Source organism: Abrus precatorius, unplaced genomic scaffold (assembly GCF_003935025.1).
Source record: "Abrus precatorius isolate BTA unplaced genomic scaffold, Abrus_2018 Scaffold6, whole genome shotgun sequence".
In the NCBI taxonomy this organism is placed as follows: Eukaryota; Viridiplantae; Streptophyta; class Magnoliopsida; order Fabales; family Fabaceae; genus Abrus; species Abrus precatorius.
The window spans coordinates 22,963,868-22,991,302 of NW_020874406.1; the positions used below are offsets into that span (position 1 = coordinate 22,963,868).

Consider the following 27,435-nt stretch of genomic DNA (forward strand, 5'->3'; position numbering starts at 1 on the left):
CGTGAAGTGTCCCTGTGGGACTCTTGCTGTCTTGGATGTTGTCGTCCATCAAGTGTAGATAGGGTCTCTGAAACTCCGGTGACAAATATTTGGTTTTGGTTTTAATGAGTAGTGGGTGTTAGTGTGAGCATTTGCGAACTTTACATAGTTTGGTGTTGGAAACAAATTTTGTGACGTACAGAAATGCATGTTTCAACTAACCTCGGATTTCTACCCATTGTTGGCTTGTTTAAGATTTCCATTGTTAGCTACCTTCATTTGGTAGCTTGTTTGCACTGTTGGACTAAACTTGCACAATGCTAAATGTTCCCAAAGTCGCGATAGCATGCCATTGCACCTTCTTAATAATTGGGTCGCCCACAGTGGAATTTTTTTTCTTTGAAAAAATGAGCTCGGTCCCTTAATTTTAATGATTCGGTTGTGCTCTTTTTCTAGGTTCAGTAACAGATTGGGTATTTATTTTCTTTTATATTAATCACTGTTTGAGTTTGTAGAATTATTTTTTTGAATCCAGTGATAAATATAGCCATTGACTGTCTTGATTCTTGGATTAGAGTTTTAAAGTCTGTTAGCTTCTCAATAAATTTCTGTCCATTTCGAATTATCTTTTATGAACTGAACAAAACTCCCCCGAGTTCTGGTCATATAGCATTATCATCTATGGAAACGATCTGAGTTGCACACTACGCTATTAAACTTGCAATTCGGTTTACAATTGATCGATCGAGTTCGGCTCTCGAGTCAACTGCTGTTGGGTTTTTCTTCACAACTTTCACAGCCTTAATATGTGGAATGCTGTTCTAGGATTTTGGAGGAAAATAGCAAGTCAAACTAGGAAAATAGTATGTTAAAATATATTTAACCGAGAATTTTAAGAAAGAAGTTCCGTAAAACATACATTTAAAACTTTCTTAGTTTTGGTTTGAAGGAAACTCGTAAAAAGAGAAAATTTACTCCAAAAATAAAATATAAGAGGAATTTTTAATCTACAGTCCGTTTTTATTTCGGTTTAAAGTTTATATTTTCATGTTTAACAATTTTTTAAAGAATTATAATATTTTATAATTATCAATAAAAGCATCACTTACAAAAATAAAATTAAAAAAAAAACATTAAATTGATTTCTCTTGATGTTAGCATTACATACACTTGCATTATTTTGTATTAAAAATATTACACCCACTTCTTTTGTAATTGATCTATAAATATAATTAATTCACTGACTTAAAGGAACTCCAGTTGTTATTATCCTAAATTGGGAACACAACTAAATAGGTCTCTTCCTCAGTTATTTTTAACTCACGCGAGTTAGAAATAATCTATATATTTTAAAAATTTATTTAACTTTTCAAAAAAAGAATGCATAAATTAATTTTAATTTATAAAAAAATTATTTTTTATAATATATATTCGCTTAAAACATTACCTAAATTAGGCAAAATTATTTCTAATTCACTTAATGCAAACATTATTAAGATATTAGGTTTATTAAAAAAATACATTAAGCTTTTGGTATAAAAGAGGAAAATTAAGAAAATAATAATTTATTTAATGATCCGAAAAAGAATGAAGAATGCCAATCAATCACGGTCATTCCACGAATACAAACGAAATCCTATATACGTATCCGTATACTCGTACGTGTCACTCCTCTGTACAAAACTACCTAACAATAACAAAATACAAAAAATCACACGTGGAACACAAACACCAGAAAGAGAGAGAAGAGGAAGCCGCACGTGGATGCTACGTGGCGAGCACCGTCACTGGAGTCCCTCTCGCGCGAAAAGGTAGAAGGAGAACCAGTGAAGTTAGGATTAGAACCATAGAGTTGCTGAATCCCTTCAATATCATCATTAGCGAGTTCCACCTTCCTTGTTCGCGACGCAATCGAAGGGTACATAATAGCTTCTTCCACCGACGAGTGACCCAGTCCAAGCAAGTGCCCAATCTCGTGCACCGCCACCGATTCAAGATCCACCGCGTTCGACAGCGCCGCCTCCGTCACATCGCCGGTAACCACCCAGTCCTCCGCCTTGTCCAGGTGGAACCTCCCGTCCGTCGGCGAAAACGCGTGCGCTAATGTCCCCAACACGCCATCGAACGGTTCCCCATCCCCGTGGTCCCCACTGTAAAATCCTATTTTAATATCCGCCTCTTCATACGACGTCGTTTCACGGAACGAGATTGTCGTAACCTCTGACCATCTATCAAACGCGGTTGCAAACACGCCCTTTGCGACGTCGTCGAGGCCGTTGTCAGGGTCAAACGCGTAGGTCAACTCCTGTGTCCCCTCCGGCCACCGCTGCTGATCCGGGAAGAACGAGTAGTGTGACACTGTGTGGAGCTTCGCCGTCGCGTTAGTGTTGGACTTGCCGGAGTTCATGGCGGTTGTGCCGTTGATGATGTCGGCGACCCCGCACCGGGGACGCATGATTTGCTTCAGCGTGACGTCGTCGAGCTCGCCGGTGACATTGAGGTTGAAGTTCTTCTGGTAGGCTCGGACGGCGGTCTCCAGCGCGTCGTCGAAGTCATCGGTGAAGTTCGACGGCGGCGCGTTGGGGATGTATCCAAAGTAATGAAAGTAGTTTTTGAGATTGGAAAGGCCGTTGTAGGCGCGTCCGGGGCGGCATCCGGTGAAGTTGCTATACGCTTCCCATGCAGCCGGTGGCGCTTGGTTTGATATCCACGTGGGGATGGAGGATACATTGGGGAATAAACGAGCTGAAACTGAAGGCAACGTTACGGTACCGAATATTAATAGCACTGTGAGAGCGAAGAGGGGATAACGGTGTTGGCGAGTAGTCATGTTTTACAGAGTGTGATTACGAAGAAGGATTAAGAAGCAGGTGACACATATTTGCATATATATTTATATGAAGTGAACTATGAAGTCTTCGTCCACCTAAGTTATCATACATATCTTTATGCGTTGAAAAGTTGTGTGATGGTAATCACCTGGAAGAAGCCACCATTGGAAACGACGACGTTGGCTTCGTGATCTTCGTTTAGAACAATGTATTCCATTTTTAGTTTAATCCTTTGTCTGTGGAATGTCTATATTGAATGACGAAAATATGGAGACGGCGTTGTTTGACTTTGACACATTCCCTCCAACTATGAGGTTTCCTTTGGACTTTCCATGCCTACCAAGTTACCAACCAATGCGAAATAACTCAAAAACAAGCATTATTTTATATTTTCCAATTTCAAACAACAGGAATTAAAAAATAGCCCAAATTCATTATTTTTATTATTCTTAAAGTAAGGGTAGATAGTACTCTCTAAATAAAAGAAAGAGAGAATAATTTAGTCCATCGGTCTTTTTTTTATATATAAAAATCATTTTTTTATTTTATTCCAAAAGTTAAGCAATTATTTTTTTCCTTAAATTTTAAAACAAGTCAATTTATACACGTATTTATTATATTTTATTTATTAAAAAAAGTTAAACCGGTTGTTATTTAATTCAATGACGGCCTATTGTTAGTTTATCAATTTCAACTTTTGTTTCAGTCTCTAGAAGATTTAGGTGAACACTCTTCTTCTCATAATTTTCAAATTTTGGTTATATCTCACGGTCTTTTCTCTTTTAATTTTTAATATACAATTAGATTTCTCAAGAAGATAAAGGGAAGTATATTGACTTACGTAATACTATCTCACAATGAGCTAAAAAAATATTATGTGATAACCCACGTATGTGTGTGTATATAGTGAAAATATAATTAAAAAAAATCATTGTTTTAAATTAGACACTCGTGTTATATTGAAAATTAATTAATAATATTCATAAAAATTACGAAAGAAAAATGAAAGTACCGTTATGGACATACATTATAAAAATATAAGCAAAACATCATACACATTTCAGTTATTTTACAAATAAAACAGTTATTTTAATGAAATCATAAAATAATTAATTTTGAACACTATAATAATAAAATTTGACCTTCAATGTTTTTCTCCTAAGAATTAAGAAATAAGCACATATTAAAAAATAAAACATTAATCTTGAAATTAGAAATTGTGATTCCAATCATCTGTTGAAAGAGCTGTTACTGCTGGACCATTGGGATTTGTTAATGAGGACTCATTCACAGCCGTTTTGGCTATATGCATCATGTCCATTAGCAAAACCAGGATGTTCGAAATGTGCATTTTGGTTGTGCCAAATGGTCAAACTAGCAACTCGAAAACTTCATATCTACCAAATTATTCATAATTTTTTTTAATAAGGATTATTAAATACTTATTTAAATTTATTTATTTAGCAAAACATATAGGTTTAAACTTGAAATTAAATTTGGTTGTTAAAATGAGTCCAACGCAAAGTTTATAATTTTATTTATTATATTTATTTAAAAATATAATTTAAATAACTATCAAATTATATATAAAACATTTATCAAGTTTTAAAATATATTAGATTTATATATTTTTTTGGTACAAAAGAAAGGAAAAGTGACAAGAATCAAACTAGTTAAGAGAATTTATCTAAAATAACTAACTCTTGCATCCAAGGGGGTATCAATCAATCCAGACTTTGAATTGCTTGTCAAGTAGAAACTCATGCGCTAGTTTATCTACCATTAGAGTACGAATATGATGTATCAGGTTCAGATATATCAATGGATAAGTTTTATTTGACAGAACTGTGTCCACAGCTTACTGCAATCTGTCTCCACCACAATTCACCTGTAAGAATTTTTAATAGCTATAGTCAATCTCCATTTCTTGCATATAACTCTAGTGATTCAACGTTTATTGCCTTTATTTCCTGAGTGTTAGCTACTACATAATTAGAAACATGTCCATGATAGATAAGCATCTTCAAGTTTAGTAAGAATTATATAAAAAAAGATTCATTAATAATTTAAGTTATAAAAAACATATATCTTCCAAGATTCAACAAATTAAACCTATTTTAAAGCCCCAAAATGCTTCAAATTGACAAAAATTAACAAATATTTCATTGCTCAATTTGGGAGGAGCTTTAATGTATTTCAACTCGCTAGTTTAGTGCCTAGTGTATATCATCTATATCTTATTAAAAAATGGCTTTAGTGCGGCTAAATTTGATAATTAGTTCACTATTAATTACAATGCAATTACAATTTAACAATTGTTCAATAATTTAATTATATTTTGCCACAATATTCTTTAACTTTATTAATTACAATATATTATATTGAAATGTGAGTTATAACACTTACTGGTCAGCAATTTATTTTTGCTAAGCTAACAACTTGGCTGGGTTATCATTCATTAGTTGATTCAACTAATATTTTTTGAAAATCACCCATCGAAAGCAAAGTAATGTGCTGTTGATGGACCTAAAGTGGCCAATATATTTGTGTTATACAAAATAAATAAAATATATGATAATGTATTTGTTTTACACAAATTAAATATTTTTCATGAAAAACTAATAATATCTAAATCTAAAAAATAAATATGCATACGATGTGTTAATTTAAACCTTACATATATATATATATATATATATATATATTAATATCTAAGTTAAATAAGTAAATATTTATACTAAATAATAATAATAATATTTCAAAATATATTAATATAGTCATTATAGAAATAACATTCAAATGATAAAAAAATTATTTAATATAATAATTTATAATAAAATAATAAAATACGAAAAATACTTAAGCCGTGTAAAGAATAAAAATACTAGTTAAATTTAAATGTATTTATACACTTTAAAAAAAAAATAAAACAAGAGAAATACACATTCCAAATTTTTTTTCCCCTTAAAGCAAGTTAGCTTAAAAAGAGTGTGAAAAAAATTTGGCATATTTTCCTAACTACTTTATAAAGTATTAAATAAAAGTATCACACATTTATTATCTTGAAAATTTTTAAAATATTTATTAGTTTCTTCCTTTAATAATTAATAGAATTTGCAAGCATAAAAAAGAAATAATACGTGAAAAAATTATGTGCAATAATCATTAAGAGGGCTTGCACTGCAGTTTCGTGAGTCAAGCAGGTTTGCTAGTCATAGCAAGGCTAGAACATGATTTACCGTAACGATGAAGAGTACAAAGGAATCTTCAACTCCAATATCCAACAAGGTACAAAGCCATAATGTTTATAATGTTCTTCACTGACATGTTTCCAGACACATTGAGATAGTATAATATATAGAGTTCATCACGAAGCATAGGTAATTATCCTCCTACTAACGATATACGTGTATAATATCACACCATACCCACCAATACAAATTCTTGTATACAATGTCCCCTAGTCAATTTAAAATGGGAAAGGTGAAGTTCCATGCTGCAATGTGTCCCATGTTTTATAGACAATTCCACAATAGCGAACTATTAGGAGCCTCAAGGTAAGGATGGAAATGACAGAGAAGAGACAGAACTAACATTTCATGGGCCTAACATAAGTTGGAGGAAGGGAAGGACATTGCTCGTTCATATTGGCATACGGATCCAAAGTGTTATAACCAGGCAATTCCATCCTATATTCACCAAGAATTTGGCAGAATGGAAGCCGGTCATTCTCATTGTTGCACCATCTTGGTAGACGAGTTTGATTATCCTCAAAAATCCTAAGCATGTATGCATCGCGAATCTACAAATAGCAACACAATCATAGGTAAAAGCAATTATAACAACCAAAGGTTCATCCAATCAGTAAGGAAGCTTGGCTTACTGTGAATTCAGTTACTTGAATGGAGCTAGAAATGGGACCCAAAATTCCAGCCGCTTTATACATTGAAAGAATGAAGGCAACACATGTTGTTGATTTCCCATCACTGTATACCCATTCATCTTGTTCTGGAATGGTAAGTAATTGATCAAAAGCTATCCCACGCTTCTCAGTCTCAACTAGAATGTCATGCAAATCCAAACCCTGAAAGCACAAACAAATGAGATCCCATTAAAAATAAAGTAATCAACAGTGTATGGTACACCAAAATCTGCCCAACAAATACAACGGAATTTGGAATGAGGACATACTAAAACAATGTAGAAATTTGTAGAAAGTCTAGGATATTATATAGAAAAAAGTAGAAAAAAGTTCACATTTGACAAAACCACTACCATAATGAAACAAAATCAAGCTTTTCATGGTGTCCTCACATCAACTTTGCATTATAAAATGGAATTTCTTTATTGAATCTTTCGTAGTTTGTCTAGCTGTCAATACTAGGAAAAAAAATACAGAACAGCACCAGAAACATTTTGAGGTCATTGGAAGCCTAAATCTCAGAGTGAGACGTCCACTTCTTGTTTTGAATGAGAATTACTCCACCACATAAAGTACAAGAAATCAAAGGACAATATATTTGTAAACCAACATCAACACATACCTCAGTCCCTAATCGCTTATTCAAAGCTTCATTCCACATGTTTGCAGCATAAGCTGGCTGCATTCTTGTCCACATAGACATGACAGAAATTACCTGCAAAAAACATGTCATTCAGAAGCAAACTTCCATTGCTCTTGGAACCAGAACCTACAATTTTAATAGGGAAAACTGTAAAGTGGATGTTTCCTTTGTATTTGAGCACAAAGGGGCAGAGGGAGGGTAGAAATTAGTTGCTTCATGCACTACCAGGTTCAGTATTGCAGAACTGTAGGAAAGAACACGCAAACCTTTCCTTGTGACAGAAAGAGGGAAAAAATATATATCATCAACAAGGCAGCAACAATAGCATCACCTAACCCTTTCTGTCTAAATATTCCTTCCATACTATGGCCATCTTTCCGTTCTGTGTATCTAAACAATAAGTTGCCTCTTAAAGCCCTAAGTACTAAATATTTCTTCCCCAGACTGTAAACCCTGTCAAGATTTAAATTTGCTTCTTGGCAATCAGTTGGCACTTACCCCCTTAATAAAATAATGCAGTAGCCTCCTCGTAATACAGCATATTCTAAATACAAATGTTGCTTCAACTGCATAATTAAGTTAATCTTATACAAATAAGACAAACATTTATACCAAGTGAGCATCAAGAGGTGGAGGATAGTTGTCAGCTACAGTATCAATCCAACTGAATATCATATTATGATAACCATATGGCTTGCCAGACATGCTCCGCGCATACTCCCATGCCGCTGTGGAGTTGAATTTTGCACGTAATGCTGGATGCAGGGGAAGCAAGGCTATCTGTGGGTTGGAATTATCTTTAAGAGCTAATGTCCACCATTCATGCCATGGAATTACCACTATTATTTCTTCACCCTGCACAAAGACACACCATCAAGAAAACATAACCCTGTTTTATGTTAATATGATCAATAAAAACACAATAAAGAGGTCTGGTCACCACCCTTGGCAACTAAGAAGCAATTACAAAATTCATTATTCACTAGGCACAAACCGATGATGATATGAAGTTATGAAAACATTTTTAAAAAACCAAATTTGATAAGAGGTCAATAAAATGTCTAAATATATGTTTGTGTGTATGTTGTGTTGGTACACAAACACACTAAAATCTTCCCACATTTTATACCTTTTCATTCTCATGCCCAGATTCACCAACCCATAAATTGCCCATCTCATCCTTCAAGCAAACTGCTGTATGACCAGCAAATGCCCCCGTCACCCACTTCTCTAGTGTCTCAAAACCTCCCCACCTACCACGGATCTTTGACACAGCTAAAAAATCTCCAGAATGAACATCTGCAGGATCAATAGTTGCTTGCCAAGGTTGACTGCGTTTCTCAAATGTAGCTCCCATGTGTTTGTTTAGGAAATCTAAGTTGGCCTTCTGACCCCATGCAGTGTTAGAGAAAAGAGGCAAAACATCAATTAGAGAAAGCAGCGTCCCCAGCATCCCTGATGGCATGAGAAACACAGAAACCCCGTGCTGCTTTACCTGTATAATTAAACAAGAACATTATCTTTCTGTAGTTGGGATTCAACAATAAAAAATGATTACAAAAAAGAAAAGAACAATACATATTCCAACTCTGCAGGCTCTTCCCATGAATCGAAATTCAAAGTATGTTCTCGTGCAGCAAAGTAGTAGTCCCATGTAATCCTATACGGCGTTGCAAAAACATACAGATCCATGCAGGTCCAGCTGTGTGCAGCCGCTGTCTGTAAAGGGCCAACATTATAAAATGAAATTTACAATGGATGTTATAAAGCAGATGAAGAAGGGGGAAAAAAAGCCAAATACTTAAATCCGTCATTAATCAATCCATCCAACAGTCACATCCAACACCTGATATTACCAACCTTTAAAATATGAATTAAACTCCGAAAGAGTACTAAGAAAAAAAGTTTGCACCAAATTTACAGTTACACAAAAGTAATAATACAGGTACCAGCAGTTACACTAACAATAATTCATCACAATGACAAACACAAAGCAATAGCAGTTCAATTGATAATCATCATCAAATCCATCCCATTCTCAACCACTACCCTCTCTACCCAAAATGGATCATACTGTCTTCCAGTTTTTTTTTAAATAAACAAAAAGTAATCTTAATCCAGAAAATCATATTTTCTATTCACAGATAAACAAACACTTCAGCGACAACCACACAGAATGATGAAACGACACTATCAATCCATAAACAAAACACAGTTAAACACAATCAACAAACACTTCACAAGATACGTTCAATCATCAATTGCGATCATAACACATGACGATCAAATCAAACTAATAATAATAATAATAAATACAACCTTGAGATAGAGAATGGCACCACCCAAACCGGCACCATCGGTGCCACTGGCGGTGAACTCAAGCTTTGCTTCATTATCGTAAAAGCAAGCACCTTTCCACTGAATCGTACCGTTGGTGGGAGTCACGGAACCAACGAAAGAAGGGAGCAAATCGACGGCGCTGTGGAAATTGTTGAGAACCGGCCACGATATGCCGTGAGGGAGAACGGGGAGAACATCGTTGACTCTGAATGGGACCTTAAGAGCGTGGCAGAAGCAAGAAAACCCTAGAAATACAATAAAGAGCACGAGAAGAGGGGAGGGAGACATGAATTTCAAATTGGGAATGAGGGTTTCAGGGGATTTGGTCCATTCAGGGATTAGGGATTTTGGGGAGTGCTGATGGAGACGACGACGGAGACGCAGAGCGGTGGTGGTAGTTGGGGATTTATTCTCGGTGGTTGCGGTGTAGATGGGGGCTCACAATCCCACGTGGCATGCACGGGATGATGCAAACCGTTCCTAACGAATATCTAATTGGTGTTTACACGATGAATCAATTAGAAGGAATTGAAGGTTGTCAATGTCAGCTTTAATTTGAGCTTCCCTTTCTACTCCTTCAACCTAAATTGCATTGTCAGTTATTGCACTGATTATTGTTACATTCGCACTCATTTAATGCATTAAACGACGAGGATTATCCCCTTAACACCACTTCCCCATAGTAGTTACATCCAAATCTTTTTATGCATATCTACTTATTTTTTAAAGAAAAATTTAGAGCAAGTCTATTATCATTTTATATTTATTTTTATTTAATTTTTTTATAAAAAAATTATTAATTATAATAATAATAATTAAATAAATAAAAAGTGACAATAAATTCCACAATCGTCGTTAATATTTTACGTAAAGTAATCTGTGCATTGCGCCAATATCACTGGAAATAAGTTATTATATCATGATATAATATTATAATTATAAATAATAAAATAAAAAAATTATTAAAATTTTATGATAATATGTAAATTTTTTTAAAGTTTAAAACCAACTAGCACGTATTTTTACTATAAAATTTGTATTACCATAATAAATTTTATTAATTTTTATTTTTTTAAAAATTTATGATCCTTATAAGTTTTTTTTATATCTTTGTAAGGATCATAAATTTTTATAATAAGGCAACTATCATAAAATATGTTTAATATGTTAAAAAAATATATCATCTTTTAAGTTTGAAAATAAAATGTTTATTATATATATATATATATATATATATATATATATTATTGATTTAATGAATTTTACAAATAATTTCTGCATCGTATATATAATCAAAAGTGTTTTAATTATTTTTATATCAACAACCTCAGTTACATAACAACTGTAATGATATCATTAATTAGATTAATTTTAATATTTAAATAAATATAAAATACATTATTTGTAATAAAGTGATTAATATAAAAAGCACATTTCATAACAAAAAAGCTCGAATAAAAAATGTATTAAGATTTTTTTAAAAAAAATATTTAAAAGTTAAATTTACGTATTCAAAACTATATTATTCATTTAAAGTCAAATCATTTGTAATTTCATAATATTAATTATTTATTCATCTTCAATATTTATAATAGTTAAACTAAAAACATTCGTTCAAATCTCCATGCATCCGCCATAATGCAAAGGAAAAAATTTTACAATCAGTTGAAGGCAATTAAATCTATTACTCCTATCATCAACATTTCATTAAAATGCAAAATTTAATTATTTTTTTAAAATAAAATTAGAATTCTAATTTTAATTATTAATAATATATCATAATAACATGCAATGACTTAAAAAATATTTAATTAAACTAATACTATTAGCAACTCTTTTAACATGGTATAAAATCTAATTGACATATTTTTTTTTAATAATTTCAACTTTAAATATAAAAAACTTGACCAACATTGTATCAATACTAAGAGGAAATCTTTGCCTATAAAAGTAAAAAAATTATTTTAAAATATTATATATAAACCCTATTTTTCCGCTGGTTCCTCACAGTACTGATTCTAGTTTTTCCAAGACTTAACTTCATTCTCTCACCATCTCATTCCTTTCAGTTTCATCTCGATCATTTACCATTCCCACTAGCCTGTCCTCCATCCACATACACAAACCATGGGAAGCCATACATGACATTACCAATTACAATCATGGCCAAAACTACAAAGGCTTATCAAAATTCGAAAACTACATCCACTAACTCGGTTGCATCCCCAACTCGCCACTCTCCAGCTTCACCGACACCTTCGACGACAACCTCGTAACCGCCATCAAAACATTCCAAAAGAATTACAACCTAAACATCACAGGTATCATCGACCACAAAACTCTTCAACAAATCATGAAACCCCGATGCGACGTTCCCGACATCATTAAAAAGACCACTCCGACGTCGTTTGGCAATGCTCACGCCCACGCCCACGCGCACTCCCTCCACAGAGTCACCCACTACTCCTTTTTCCCTGGCTTTGTACAGTAGCCAGTGGGGACTGTAAACCTTACCTGTGCGTTCTTGCCAGAGATGGATGTCGATGATTCTATTAGAAGCTCGTTTGCGAGGGCGGTCCGAACGTGGGAGCCAATGGTGGATATAGCGATCCGTGAAATTTCAGCGCATGACATGGCCAACATTACCATTGGGTTCTTCAAAGGTGAACATGGTGATGCACTCCCTTTTGATGGCCACTTGGAAAGTTGGCACATGCATTTGCTCCAACCGATGGAAGGTTACACTTGGACGCCGATGAGACTTGGGTGGCGTCTGGTGACGTCACCAAGTCACCGGTGGAATCTGCCTTTGACTTGGAATCTATTGCTGTGCATGAGATTGGCATATTCTAGGGTTAGGACACTCTCTGGATCCCAAAGCCGTCATGTATCCGTATGTTGAACCAAGAACTAGGAAGGTGGATCTAACCGACGATGATGTACAGGGGATTGCGTTGTTGTGTTGCTCTACAACACCTAGATATATGGGTGTTCCTCAAATAATCTATGAATAAGAAACCAATTCATAGGATAATTCTTGCCATGCCATAAGATGCATGATTGATCGATGTATGATAATCATTAAATTTGTGAATTTTGTATTTCTTTAATGATAAAATGTTTTAGCAATTGCATTAACAATTATTTTCTTCATTTCTTATCTTTTCACTTTTGTAAGAAAATCTTTTTTCATTTAAAGTTTTTTTTGCTAGTTTTTTCATTTAAAGTTTTTGTAGTATTAATTACTGTCATTTTAATATTATGTTTTTATATTTATTTAAATTTTTAAAAATATTTTACACTGTTATCATTAATAAAAGTAAAATAATACTAAATGATAAATTTAAAAAAAATGATTTTAATATAAATAAATATATTAGAAAGTGAGTAGATAAAGGAAAACAATGAAAGCAACGTTTGATCATTAGGATTGGGGTTATTAGTACAGTAATAAATGGGATAAGATTTAATTGTAATAAGTTTTCATGTTATTATTAAATATTAATTTTACTTTAATTCTACCTCTTTTATTTTTTATTTATTGCATTTCTTTGTTTTTTAGAGTATTTTTCATTTAATGAAATATTATACATTACCAAGCATGTCTCTCAACTATTATCTCTTGAAAACTCTAAATAGAAAAGCTAGAACAACTTTAACTTTTTGAGTCAAATCTTTGTTCATGTAATTACACCTTTCTGCATCCCAATAACCTAAATTTGTTTAATTCTTGAGTTTTATCTTTAGCTATCTCTATACTTCGTTGTTTATCTTTAGAGAAGCTAAAGTTTATATCTTTTCTGTTTTCTTAGAAAAGGGAGCCTGAAGGAGTTATTCTGCAAATAATATTTATAACAGGACTAGACGTAACTTTCATTGGTTAAAAGTGAATCATGATAAATTAATGTGTTTTGTCTTTTATATCTTTTCTTTGAATTTTCTATTTTTATAAACCTTTCTATTTATTACCTCGATGCTTTCATCACACAATTCTTGAACGTTTCAGAAAATGTTTTAGAAACATACAAATTTTGGAAACTACCTAGTAAATTTTGAATTGTTTTAATTCTAACCTTTTTTTATAACGATGACAAACATTTAAATATAAATGCGTGAGACTGTATATACAATAGTAACTAAGATGAAAAAAATAACAAAAAAATTAATAATGAGAGCAATAACTTAAAAATGAAAAGGTATTAGAAATAAAAACACAGTTAAAAGAGCGTTTTAAATGTAAAAAAAAAATGTTAAAAAGAAAATATAAATCATATATAAAGTGAGATAAATAATTAATTAAAAGAAGAGTTTGCGAGAGATAATTGTAACATGTGTACATAAGTTTATACTATTTAGATATATAGCCTTTCAGACTAGCCTATTTTTAAGTGGACTCTTAACGACAGGTCACAACGAGCTAGCCCGTTTTGACACCCCTAGTCGGATGTGTGGCCTGGATCTTGCCAATGGAATAGCATGGCTTGGACTTGCCCAAAAAGAACCATGGTTTGGGCTTTGTTTCTAGGGGCCAATTTGGTCCAAATCAGATATTGAACCAGGGCCCATTGGACGTCTGAAAAAATGAACTTTTTGCTGCCGTCATAGGTTTCTATTAACATTTGGTTGACCAAAAATATAGTTTTTATCTTTAAAATGATCATAATTTTTGACAAAAAATAAAATAAAATAAGACACTGATCATAAAGAAGTTTTATCTTTAGATGAGACCAAAAACATTTGACCAAAAAATATATAATTTTACGTTAGAAAACATTTATTTGGGAAACTTCTTTGAAAGCCTAATTATAATATTTATATTCTAACCTAAGCAGAAGCATAAATGACACTTTTTTTTATCTCGCCACTCGCTCATTCAATAATATTAATAAAGATTAAAAAAAAAACTACACTATCAATCAATTAGGATGTATGATAAATATCATTTTTAAATTAAATATTACAAAAATTAACAATTTTCATTGATATAATAAGAATTGAATGATTATAATGTTAAAAAACTTTACACAATACATTCAAATTATATATATATATACCTCTTTTAATTTACATAAATGTAGGAGAAATTAAAGGAGATCTATATTGGTGATAATGATATATGATGTTATACTGTCATATAAATAAAGTGAGGATAATTTATAATTAAAAAATATAGAGATATTAAATAAAATTTCATTAAATTTTAATGAATGTGAGTCCAATTTACTGAAATGATTAACTATATTACCTACATTTGGAGTCTCGTGTTGTCTAATTTTTAAGCCTATATTGGCATAAGTTTAACGATGTAAACTCAGGTATATTGTCGTACAATACTAATGCGTTCATGTGTACGCATAAGGGATCTGTAAATCAAGATTATTGATCTTATACTGTTGAATAGTATCAATAAAAAGTCACATTTTAATGGTTAAGCATTCATTGATATAGTCTTAATTTATCCTGTGAAAACTTAATTACCAATCTAAAATTTGAAAATTACACTAATAGTATGATGATAAATATTGATGGATAATTTCATTGATAATACATCACATTATTAATAAAAACTCAGTATAAAAATTAATAACTCTGTTGAACAAAAGTTAGATTAATAAGGTAATTCTAATGCCCGGCAATTTTGTTTTCTGTTTATACAAATACACACAAACAAATTTATACTGTATTTTATTTTTAAAAACAAGAAACTCTTTTTAAAAGAGAAATGAAACATATTTTTAGTGTGATTGTTTCTCTCCTGAATAGTTCTTCATGTAGAAAAGATTCAATTTATAATCTTTTTGCATAATGTAACACGTATCAAATAGTCAGCATGTACATTCACTCCGAGGATTCATCAACCACTATGTGATCGAATTTACGATGTTAGACTCATAAGTTGATAGTAACAGAAAGTATTTATTTGTTTATTGTCATGCAAGTATGAATGTTGAATGATTTTAGAGATAAAAAATACATTCACTTAATCCATTCTCAAATAAGCCGCTTCTTTTCAAGGCCTATATTCACAGGTACACAATTTGCATATACCATAAATAATTGCAAAAGGTAATAAGAAATTAAGTGATGCATCTGTATACTCTTATTGTTAACAAATTAACTAAATTTGCTCATTTTCTAACTATAAATATCATATATTCTTTATAGAAATTGACCCAAATTTATATTAAAGAGATTGTCAAATTGCATGGGATATATTAATGTATTATATATTTCAGAATTTCCAAATTTACTTCAAGATTCTGGAGAAGTCTTTATGCATCTTTAGGAATTAAGTTGAGATTAAATTCTGCATATTACTCACAAAGTAATTCAGTTAGTCAACATAGCTTATGATGAATCATTATGTGTAATGATTGGTTAACAAATACTGGATCTTTATGTGATTCAGCTGGACACCAGGTGATAATGTAGGTCAGAAAAGAGTTTATTATTGAGTGATTTAGTTTATCATTTAGTGATAGAGTGGACATAAAGTAATAGATTTTGACAGCGTAGCTCGTAGAAAGTTATTAAATATATAAGTGTGTCAACAAGAAATTAGTTCTTAAATGATTTAGGTGGTTATCAAGTGAGAAAAAGAGTCAACACAATCTTGGTCATTAAGTGTGCTAGCTCAAAAAATCATATTTAGTGTGATTGTTTCTCTCCTCTATAGTTTTTGTTTAATGTAACATGTATCAAATAGTCAGCATGTACATTCATTCCAACTATTCATTAACCCCTATGTGATCAAATTTACCATGTCATGAATTATTTTAGAGATAAATTAATTCCTAAAACCAATCTTGAAACCTCATTAAACTAAGAATACAATGGCCAAATATTAAACCTTGTTAAAAACAAATTCACTTAATCCATTCTCAATTAAGCCACTTCTTTTCAAGGCCCGTATTCACAGGCACACAATTTGCATAGTAATAAGAAATTAAGTTACACATGCATACTCATTTTGACAAATTTTCAAGACAATAATCGAATTAGCTTATTTGTTGAAAAACACAACATGGCCTCAATTTAATTTTCATTTATTGTCCACCAAGAATTATTAACTTCATCTTTTCATCTAAAAGATATTCTTACTTTGTCTAACCATTTATCTACTTTCTTCACTCAGGCATGGTTCAAGCCATCGAGTGATAATTTATTCAGAAACATTGGCCACCAAGGTCATCTTCTGCATTTTAACAAAAAGTTTAAAATATGTAAGCAAAAGATTATGAGTCTAAATAGTAAAAAAAAAGGAACAAATTATTCAAATTAACTTAAATTCACTCTTTTTCACATTCTTATATCAAGCTCGTGTTCATATTCTATTAAGAACCACTTGTCTCCGGAGGAAGCAGTTATGTACCTTTTAAAATTGCCCTCACAGCAGGCAGGAAATGGTGCAGCTCATAAATGATGAAGTAGGGAGGATCCAACAACTCTATGACACTGTTGACGATGGGTGTGTCACCATCCCAGTAGGCTCTGGTTGGGGCCTCCTTAACATTTTGTACTTCATAGTACTGCTGTTCTATCTAAATCATCGTGTTGCACTTGCTTTGTTCTGGGAACGATGCTAGTCATTTACAATAGATGCTACTATTTCTCAGCTCAGTGGTATGCATTTTGCATGTCAATCACTACTTGTTCTTTTGTTTTTGAAAAGCAAAATGTGGCAATGAGTACAAGTGTACTCAAACCAGAATAAAGAGTAAAACATAGATAAGCCTATTTATAAGCAAGAATACATTGAACTAGTCCTTGAGATGCGAAAAGAGATCAGAATAATGTAAATGACATGAGTGCAATGGGTAGAGCTTGACCCTTCCTGATGTATAACTAAGGAACTTTTCACATAGTGCATGATGAGAAAATACTGCAAAGTAGACTGTTGCCTCCTTGTATAGTCGCATAAAGACATTAACACACCCAATTCAATTTCAAAGTGTTTTTAACAACTGAAAAACTTTCAAAATTCAAGGTGACATAGGCTTTGTACCCAACACCCTCAATCTCTGCAGAAAGCAATGGTAGGTTAGAGCCTTGTTAAAGTTAGACCTTGCTGCCCCTATACTAAATAATATCCTTTGAACCTTTGCCAACAATCACATATTTGAAGTTAGCTTTATTCGACCTTAAACTCCATTTCCATTTTTCTGGAGCTTCTCAACAACTACCAATGAAGTAAAACCCGGAAAGTGAAGGCACATTACAAATAAATATGTGTACGTTTGATTCTTATGAAAGTTTCAAAAACCAAGTAGTTTTAAGCCACATTTGAACAAGAAGTTTAATCGAAGTATTTATTCGATTATTAACTTATCTCACAAGAGTTTATTCATGGGTTTCATTATAAAGTTTATTAAAATAAATTAAAAAAAATTATCCTAAACACTTACGAAAATAAATGAAAAAACAAGGTATATAAAAATGTCAAGCCATTTTAATGCATACAAATAAGTCTATAGAAACTCTTATCTCTCTTTAATCATATATCAGTTCAACAGACAGTCAAGAGCATCCACAAACTAATTACAAAATGAGTCTTATTAATCTACGTTCTAATTACATTAGTTAAGAAATAAATTTAATTAAAAAATCACATTGAAAGAGCATTAAAAATCACAGAAAGAGTGCAAAATTATACTTCTCAATAAAATATTTTTATTTTTACTTCTTGAATCAATATTCTTTAAATTGACAGCCAATATTTCTTTAAAATAATCAAGTTAGCATTTTCCTTATAAAATAGACAAGCATGAAGCATAACAACGTTAGGATCGATCGACAAAACCTTAGAAACAGCTTAATATCAAGATTGAATCCTATCAACGTCTCTTTTGTTACAGTTCATAAGCCTTTTCAAAATGTTCATAACAACGTTCTTCTGTTGTGATAAAAAGGGAAGGGGTAAACACAAAAAGCTAAATTAATTGTTTTTGCAAACAGTGCTTAAAACTTGACCCAAAATTTTTGGTACAATTTTATTATATTGTGTTTCAATTCTTTAGAAGTTTAATGTATGGGTAATTTGAAATCTCACAACTTATAACATGGCTCCTCAATATGTATAGTTAACTTAAAATCTTTTTTTAGAGAAATCATACTAGAATATCATGAGAGGCACAAGTTGATGATATCCTCACTACACACACACACACACATATATATATATATATGAAATTTTTTATAATTTTTTCAACAAATAATTCTAAGAAAATAAAATAAAATAAAATAAAATATTCCAAGAAATAAATATATTCTTACCATGAGAGGAAGAAGTTGATGCTATCCTAAATACCCCCCTTTTTTTAGTGGAGTTCATGTAGAAAACATAATTATTGAGAGTGACTCTTCTTTAGCCGTGGGCTGAGTGAATAACGATCAAAATAGTCAATAAATGTTACTAAATTCCTTAAGCAGAATTGATAAGAGAAGAGGTACAATGTATGAATATAGTCCATGTTTTCAGAGGACTAGTTTCCTTTGCAGATTCCTTTGCCAAACAAGTGTATTCTAGACCTTCAAATCTGTGGACTTTCTTTGGGTGGTTCTAGCTAGATAAAGCACCCGTTGTACTACCTACAATTGCGAGGGTTGTTCTCAAGGGGTTTTTTTCTTCTTAATATATGTCTTTTTGATTTGTTTTTCTTTAAAAAAAACCTTTTATGTTTTCATTTGTTTAAAAAATTCTTTTATCTAACTTCTTTATTAGTTGAAGCTAACTTGAACTCTTATCGAAAGTTAGATTTATTCTACTTCTTTGATTTAAAAATATTCATTGAGTAGTACAAATTACAACTGACTCATTTCATTTTTCTCAAATGAATATGAGCTTCATTCATTTATGTTAAATATTTTCCATTTTTTAATATGAAAATAGGACAATGAAAGAATATATAATTATTGCTATAAATAATATCCTTAATTTCTTTCCACATACTAATGAGATATCAAAAGAATTGTGTAAGGTTAATGCAAAAATAAAATAAAAGGAATACATAAATAGAGAATAAACAATACTAGTAACATTTTTATTGAAATAAGTATGCTTGAAAGATGCTCTAAAGCAAAACAATCTCAACATACAATGACGAGTTTCATGTAATAAAATATTAAATTCAAGGTAAAGTCCATTTAAAAAAACCTGCGAGTGAAGTAAATGTAGATTTTTTTATATAGTTAAAAGAAAGTTTATTAAAAGGAGTATAAGGAAGCATTAGCAGTTCTACATCGTTTTAGAGATCACTCTATACACATCTTAGCATGTATTGTTATCCAAAATAAGTGTAAAAATTGAAAAAAGTATTTATAATTGTGAAAGGACATAACTTTATTAATATAAAGAAGAGAAATTTATGAAGCTATTATGAATTGAATAATACTTCATTTTATGAGAGTGTATAAGTTAGAAATTATTAAAAAATTCTAAAATTTTAATATGTGAGAGTAATTAATATATAACTACTCTTTAAAGTTATTTTTAGAGAGCATTAACATAATAACTGCTCTTCAAAGTTACATTCATAAATTTTATTAATTCCTTTTGTAAATGATCACTTCAAAATATGTCAAAAAATATAAAATGGTGCAGTAGAGTCTTGATACAACAATTTGATAAGTTCAAACTTGAACCACCAAACTTTGTAGAGAATCAAGATCATGATAAATATTTCACCTATCCACAACTGAGATTAAGTCAAAAATACCATTTCAAAAGCATATACTTCTCAAATGATTGTCATAGCAGCTAGATATGATTTATCTTCTTACCTCTCAGCAAATTAACCGCTATTATAAGAATAATTTAATTTCTAAAGCTGAAGATAGTAAAACCATGGAGAACCAAACCAAGAATAGAAAGAAATCCAAACCTGATGTGTGGCAAGAAAATAATAGATGTTGACTTTGACTAATCTCTTGGTGGGATCGAGTCACAAAACTGCATAAAGTATCCTGTTAGAGAATCACCTTACTCAAACAATTTATTCCTTGTAGAAAGCCGGTTCAAAATTAAGGAGTTGTCACGAGAAAGTTAACATCTTATGAAGAACAACGCACTTTCAAAACTTAAAAATATGTCCATCAGAATTGTTAAAAATGTAGGAAGAGGATAGAAACTCCACAAACTAGTTTGCCGCCCAAATAGTGTACACCTACAAGCTACTAAAAAAAGTTCCAACAACATACGTCATTCTTGTTTTTGTTTAAGGATACTGAATTTAAAATGTTACTGAGCTCGTCAAACAAAATTTCCTCCCTCACAAAAGTTAAGTCGTCATCTTCTACAAACCACAACTTTTTATCCTTATAAAATCTCTCAATTTAAACCACTTTTGCTACATGTCTATATTTGAAATCAATGATGTATCAGACTTGATATTTGGGCTTGTTTTCTATGATGCAACTTGTATCGTGTATTCTCTTGCCCTCTTGAGAGGGATACTCAAGTTCCATATTCATCAGTAAAGTTTTTTGGTTTGGGAAAAAAATTGTCTATGCCTGAAATCTATAATTACAAACAGAGTCTCTAGAGAATTATCTAGCTAGGATAATCAAAAGAATTACTCATGTAAAGACTACTCACCCTTTCCACCAAGGGACCGACGGTTGGGAGATATATGACCACCTTCACTTACTATACTTCCCAATGCATGGTTATGCAAGCCCTATTACGTGTCTATCATTATACAATTACATGACATATTAAATATTTTTAACCTAAAATTTTATTAGCATTCGTAACTTAATAAATACCATATGTTTTTTTTATCAACAAAGATATTTATTAAATGGAGTACAAGATGTATCACAACATTAACATCCTGGGTATGTAAAAATATGTCTAATAACACATCAATACACGGCATTAGATTTAATAATCAGTTGCAAAAAAACCTATACTTCATCAGACCTAGCTCTAATTTACAATTAAGCTTTAATTTGAACGTACATTAAGAACTTATTTGATCAAATTCAACCTTGTTAAAGACAAAATCTTTGATGCAGCCGTGAGGACCATATAATTACATACCAAATAGTCATCAAGAGTAGATTCGACTATATGTAGCTATAACCTGCAGTCACTAAATCTCAGAAAAAATCTCACATCTGCCTCCAACATAACCCTATTATAGGATTAACTTCAAGTGCTTCAACTGATTAACGTTCATAACACAATAAAATTGAAACAGAAAAAAAAAACTAAACAATTTAAAAAGTTTCTTCTCACGCGGCTGTTTAAAATCACGGTTAACACACTAAAATTAAGGACGATTAATCGATATTGAGGCACACTTTATCAATATTTTCAAGATGCCCTACAACCAAATACCACATGGAGAGAAATTTAAAACTAGAATCATTACAATTTATCTAATTTATTTGCACCTTTACTAAAATTAACAACCAAGCCCTAAATTCATATCTTATCTCCCAGATTCCTTAGAAGTGGTAGCAAGTCTCAGTTCAAGATCGATATTATCATCAACCCCTAAAACTGGTACTTGTACAATAGGTGGAACGTTATGGTGACGCGTACCTCTCCAGAACCAAGTTGCTTCAGCAGCCGCACTTGCACCACCGAAAACAGAGGGTGGTGATAGTACACGTGGAAGATTAGAAGGTGCTGATCCTAGTGCTCCTTGATTAAACATAAGAGGTGTACCCACTTGGAACATGTGGCTACTTTGATGCACATGCAAATACTGAAATTGGGCTAGCCTTGCCATTTGTCTTTCTCTCCTATGCGCATTTTGGTGGCCCCCCAACGCTTGCAAATTCTGAAACTTGCGATTGCAAAATGGACATTCGATTTTCTTTACCCCATCATCATCACCTTCGCAAGGAACATCTTCAGTACTGGACATAGCCGTCAAAGGGAAACCAAATAGTTTCAACGCTGAAGAGGAACGTTTCTCTGACGATGAGCTCATGCTTGGTTTCTTGGTACACTTCTAACACTCAATTCTCTTGTAGGGTATGATATATATAGAGAGGAAAATGTGTTGCTGATTGGTACCCCATAAACATTTGTCTTGAACCACATACAACTTAAAATTTTCCGATTGTTGAAGTTGCAAGTTGCAACAATATCTTAACGTAAAGTGACATGGAGTGGTTTCGGCTTGTCCATTGTTCTTGTTCAAATGCTGGACAGATAGACCTAAATCAGGTCCCGCAAAACTTTACTAGATGTCTAAAAGATGTCTTTTCTTTTATATATCATATTATGGTATATATTGCTTGTTAACTACTAATATATAAGCTGATAAAGTAAGTATATACTCATGGAAAAATTTAAATATGTAGTTTAAATTTGTATGCTAAAAGGACTAGGGAGAGTTTGATGTATTTACGTAATTCAGGAAACAATGATATACGAGACAGCCAATGACCTAGTGGGAAAGTGATTAGCTGCACCCTGCGAATCACTTGAAATTCAGGTAATTAATATACTCTTTTGAAATATATAAAAATAATTATTTTATTATATTTTTATAATTATTTAATTTTATCAAAATTTGATACAAATAATTAAGACAATATATTATTATAATTTAATAATTATTAAAAAACATATTTTTTATAAAATTATTAATATAAATATAAATATTAATGTTACATCGATAAACAAACACACGGTTTATGTAACTTACATCCTCACATACATAGACTTGGAAACTTAATAATTTTCATAAAATATTAATTTTATAAATCTAGGTCGTTAAATAATTAAATTTAACAAAATTTTCTCCAAAAACATATTAATTTTCACTCATGTATATTCAAACATAACAATTTTAAAGCATTGTGATCCTTTAGTTTTATTCTGAACTTATAATTTTCAAACATCAATTAAATAAAAAAAAATTATTAGTTACATTTATCTTCGTCAATCAAACAAGAGAGAATAAAGAAATAATTATGGTAATAATAATAATAATATATAATTACAAACTAATTACCTAATTGATCAATATTTAAAATTAAAGAAATAAATTAAAAAACAGTTAAAATATTAAAAATTTAAAATAAAAAAAGATAAAAATATGTTTAAAATCAAAGTACTCTTAAGATAGTCAAATATAAACTCTATTTCTACAACATGACAGTTTTAAATTCATTTAACTTCAAATACAAATTAAATTATTAGAGTTATTATTTAATGTGGAATTTAATTTAAATGTTATATAATTTTTTTTATAATGTCATTCAACTATAAATTAACATATCAATAAAAAGGATTTTATAATAATTAATGAAAAAACTACGTTAACAACGTATTGTAATTCATTAATAATATACTAATTTTTATATTCATAGAAATAAAATATTTTTTATGAAATTTCAAACTTACTACTTTTATTCGTTTCTCTGATAATTTTTTTTTGCACAAATCTAAAATATATATTTTAATCAGTTTTAACATCTTCTTAATAAATATTATATTAGTATATAATCATTTTATATTTTTATTTTTTAACGTGGCTATACATTTATATTAATATTTTTATTATATTTTTTTTGTGCCATCCTTTTAAATAGTAACATTCGTTGATTATATTGATGATAGTTGATTATATAACAATTTAACGAACTTTTTTTTTTAATTTGATAGATTTTTTTTGGTTTTAAGAAAAAACTCTCAATATCTTTCTCAATCATAAACAAAAAAAGTTTTGCATTTAGATCGAACTAAGCTTTAAAATTATTAATATGTGACATCATCAAAAATTATAAGGAGGTGTTTGATATTATTTTTTACTTTTTCAGAAATATTACTTAAAATTTTTTTTATTTATATTAAGTATAAGATAAAAAAAATCCTCAAGAACATGAGATTCTCAAGAAAATTAAATTGTAAACAAATTAAAATTTTTATTTTTTTTATTTCAATAAGTGAATATGTTTAACTTTCTTGAGAATCTAAAATTTTAAGACAAAAATATCTTTATTTATCTTACTTAACTTTACTAATTTTAAATTATTTTTGCACTTTTTCTTTTTTTTATTTCATTGGTTTCTCTCACGCTCTCTTCTCCATAATTGTTCTATTCTTATTCTTTGGTAAGTATGTATTTTTATTCTTTATTTATTTTTTTGTTAGTTTACCTGTTGTTATTGTTTACATAACTTTATATGATTTTTATTTAAGTTAAAAGTATTTTTGCAAAAGTAATAATATTTTTTAAAAAAAATTAATACCAAATATAAGAATTAAAAAAATAAAAAAGTTTTTTAAAAAGTTACTTAATAGACCAACATAGATAATAAGTTACATAAGATACACATTCACAAAAAAACATATTTTTAAGAATCTTACTTAAAAAGATTTTAAATACAGCTCATAAAAAGTTAAAACATTGCTTTTTATTTAATATTATTTTACGTAAATATTTAAATACAGCTTTACTTTACTTTGTGTAAAAGTTTTCATTTACATAAAAATAAAATGATTAAAAATTAAAATCAAAATTGTGTCCATAAAAAATCTGATGTGATGCTGCAAATGAATTATTTCAGAAATAAAACATGTTAAAGAAATACAAGAATAATTGTATTCTGCAATATATTTTTGAAAGGATCTTTATGATTAATATTTATGTATGGGATCCTCGTAACATGAGTCTTTCTCATAGTTTGTTTTCTTGGAGCTAATCGAAAATATTGTAGAATGCAATGAATGAAGTGAGTGAAGGAAATGGTTGGGTGAATTATAGAGGAATGTCATGTCACGTCGATAGGGTCTAACGCTACTCATTATTATTGGTTTCAAAACACAGTAATAACAGCCAGGTAGGGGCCAACTCATTCACCAATGCCATCTTTGTATTGCTAAAGTGACGTGCCTTCTTTTTTGTCACTACATGTCAGGTTTATATATATATTTTAATTTTATTGAGATTATTTTTTTATATTATTTTAGAAATTATATATACCAAAATAGTGTTTTTAAAAATAATTAATGATTTATCCAACAAGCTCATCTTTGAGTGGCCATATCTCATAATAAAGTGGTCACCCCCCAACTCTGGGCAGATACTGTACAAGGAAAAAACAAAGAAAATAGAGTCTGCATAACTTGCATCTGTCTCAATATTGTATAAAGAAACTTGCTTATAGTACGAAACCAGCTACTATATATGGATCTAAACTCGTACCAATTCATGTTTTTCCTGATTGGATAAATATTAAATTAACAATATCAAAAATATAATAATTGAGAGAGAATGTATCCTCTGATACAGATTATAAATTTAAGAAAATAAACATTTTATTTATTATGTTAAATAAAACAAAATTAAAAAATAAATTTTAAAAATTTCAAGGTAAGATTGGATTTAAAAATTTATTTTTTAGTTTAAGAAAAGTTACATCACAAAGTAAAAAGATTATAAAAACTCACACTTAAAATAATTCTTACTATTATTCAACTTTAAGAATGGAGACTCTCATTTTATATATAAAAGTAGATAAACATTTCATTAAAAATCAATCCCGTTTCATAGTAAAATAACAATTGAAAATTGAAAATGATTTTTCATTAAAAAAATATTAACACGAGTAATGTCACCAAACTTTTTGATATATTTTTAATCTAATTTTTAATAAATTTTTTATTTATTATTTTTGTAACGAGTGTCTTTAAGTATTGTTTAGCAAAATCCTATCGTAATTTTTTTGATATCGTAATGCTTTTTTAATATATTGTCATTCTTTGTTTTTATTTTTCAACTTATAAAATTCTATGATTTGAATTTACATATTTTGTCCAAGTCTTGGGTCAGTTAAATCTTTTCCATCGATGAAGAATTAGGATAGATCAATTCCATTTCGCGTAGATTGCTATGACTATTTTAATTAGATACTATTAGTTAACATTAATTTGTAGCAAATTGTTGAAATTCTAAATTAAAAATAATAAGATTATGCAGTGAAATATGACTGAGAATATTAAGGTCTCTAATTGGTTTTTACATCTACTCTGCTAAGGCAGCTTTTGAAGCCTCGATCTTTAGGTATGGATCAAGATCTTTCGGCTTAGATCAGTACAAAACAGCTTTGTGGTTCCATCAAAAGAAAAAGAAGAGTTTAATTAAATATTTATTTAATAAACTTTTGTATAAGAATTTATGACATAAATTTGATCATAAATTTGTTTAAAACAAGTTAAAAAATATTTTAATAAACTATATAAATTTTTGTATTAAAAATTTATAATTTTTTTCAAATGTTTCATTAAGGCTAATATAAATAAGTGTTTAAATTCTTTTCGTTTTCTATGCAATTAAAAACTTTATCCGAAAAAATATAGAAATTACTCCAACCCAAACATGAAGACGCATGCAGCTTGCTAAAACAACTATGTGCCAAAGAAGTTATATGCTTTATTTAGATTATAAGTTTATAATAATAATAATAATAACAATAATAACAACAAACATGTTAACGATGTAAGTTTTGTGCTTATTTATTTATTCCATATATATAACGTAGTTTCACACATTGCAGCATTGTTAAAGCACCATTTGAATGAAAACGATTTTTTTTTATTACATGGAAATTAACGGAATTGCAGGGCCACGGATGTTAATCGCGCCTGAAGAGTGAAAAGAAAGTTTATACCTTAAGATGACAATACATACTTGTAAAGCTGAAAACCTTTAGAAGGAAGAATAACACGGAAACTTGTCATGTTTGATTCTGAATAA

The 27,435-nt window shown here is 30.3% G+C and overlaps 2 protein-coding genes and 1 pseudogene across 2 annotated transcripts; 1 reads left to right on the forward strand and 2 right to left on the reverse strand.

Moving 5' to 3' along the window:
* Nucleotides 1–1,690: 1,690 nt before the first annotated feature.
* On the reverse strand, nt 1,691–2,809 carry LOC113870412 (metalloendoproteinase 2-MMP-like). Its single transcript, XM_027507003.1, has one exon. The coding sequence runs from the start codon at nt 2,807–2,809 to the stop codon at nt 1,691–1,693; it is 1,119 nt and encodes a 372-aa protein (XP_027362804.1).
* A 3,497-nt stretch (nt 2,810–6,306) lies between these two features.
* Nucleotides 6,307–10,321, reverse strand: LOC113868598. The gene is made up of 7 exons (XM_027504323.1): nt 9,695–10,321; nt 8,954–9,094; nt 8,505–8,870; nt 7,988–8,230; nt 7,355–7,447; nt 6,694–6,894; nt 6,307–6,612 (listed from the first exon to the last, which is right to left on the reverse strand). Exons 1-7 carry the CDS (start codon nt 10,001–10,003, stop codon nt 6,400–6,402), a joined length of 1,566 nt encoding a protein of 521 aa, XP_027360124.1. The 5' UTR covers nt 10,004–10,321; the 3' UTR covers nt 6,307–6,399.
* LOC113870413 lies at nt 10,146–12,729 on the forward strand (annotated as a pseudogene).
* The last annotated feature ends 14,706 nt before the right edge of the window (nt 12,730–27,435 follow it).

Bases quoted from the DNA above. Each gene is read 5' to 3' on its own strand.
- LOC113870412 (XM_027507003.1), bottom strand. From the start codon at position 2,809: ATGACTACTCGCCAACACCGTTATCCCCTCTTCGCTCTCACAGTGCTA.
- LOC113868598 (XM_027504323.1), bottom strand. From the start codon at position 10,003: ATGTCTCCCTCCCCTCTTCTCGTGCTCTTTATTGTATTTCTAGGGTTT. The intron at 9,095-9,694 runs GTTGTATTTATT...GGCCCTTTACAG, and splicing joins GTGCCATTCTCTATCTCAAG to ACAGCGGCTGCACACAGCTG. The intron at 6,613-6,693 runs GTAAGCCAAGCT...TGCTATTTGTAG, and splicing joins TTCAAGTAACTGAATTCACA to ATTCGCGATGCATACATGCT.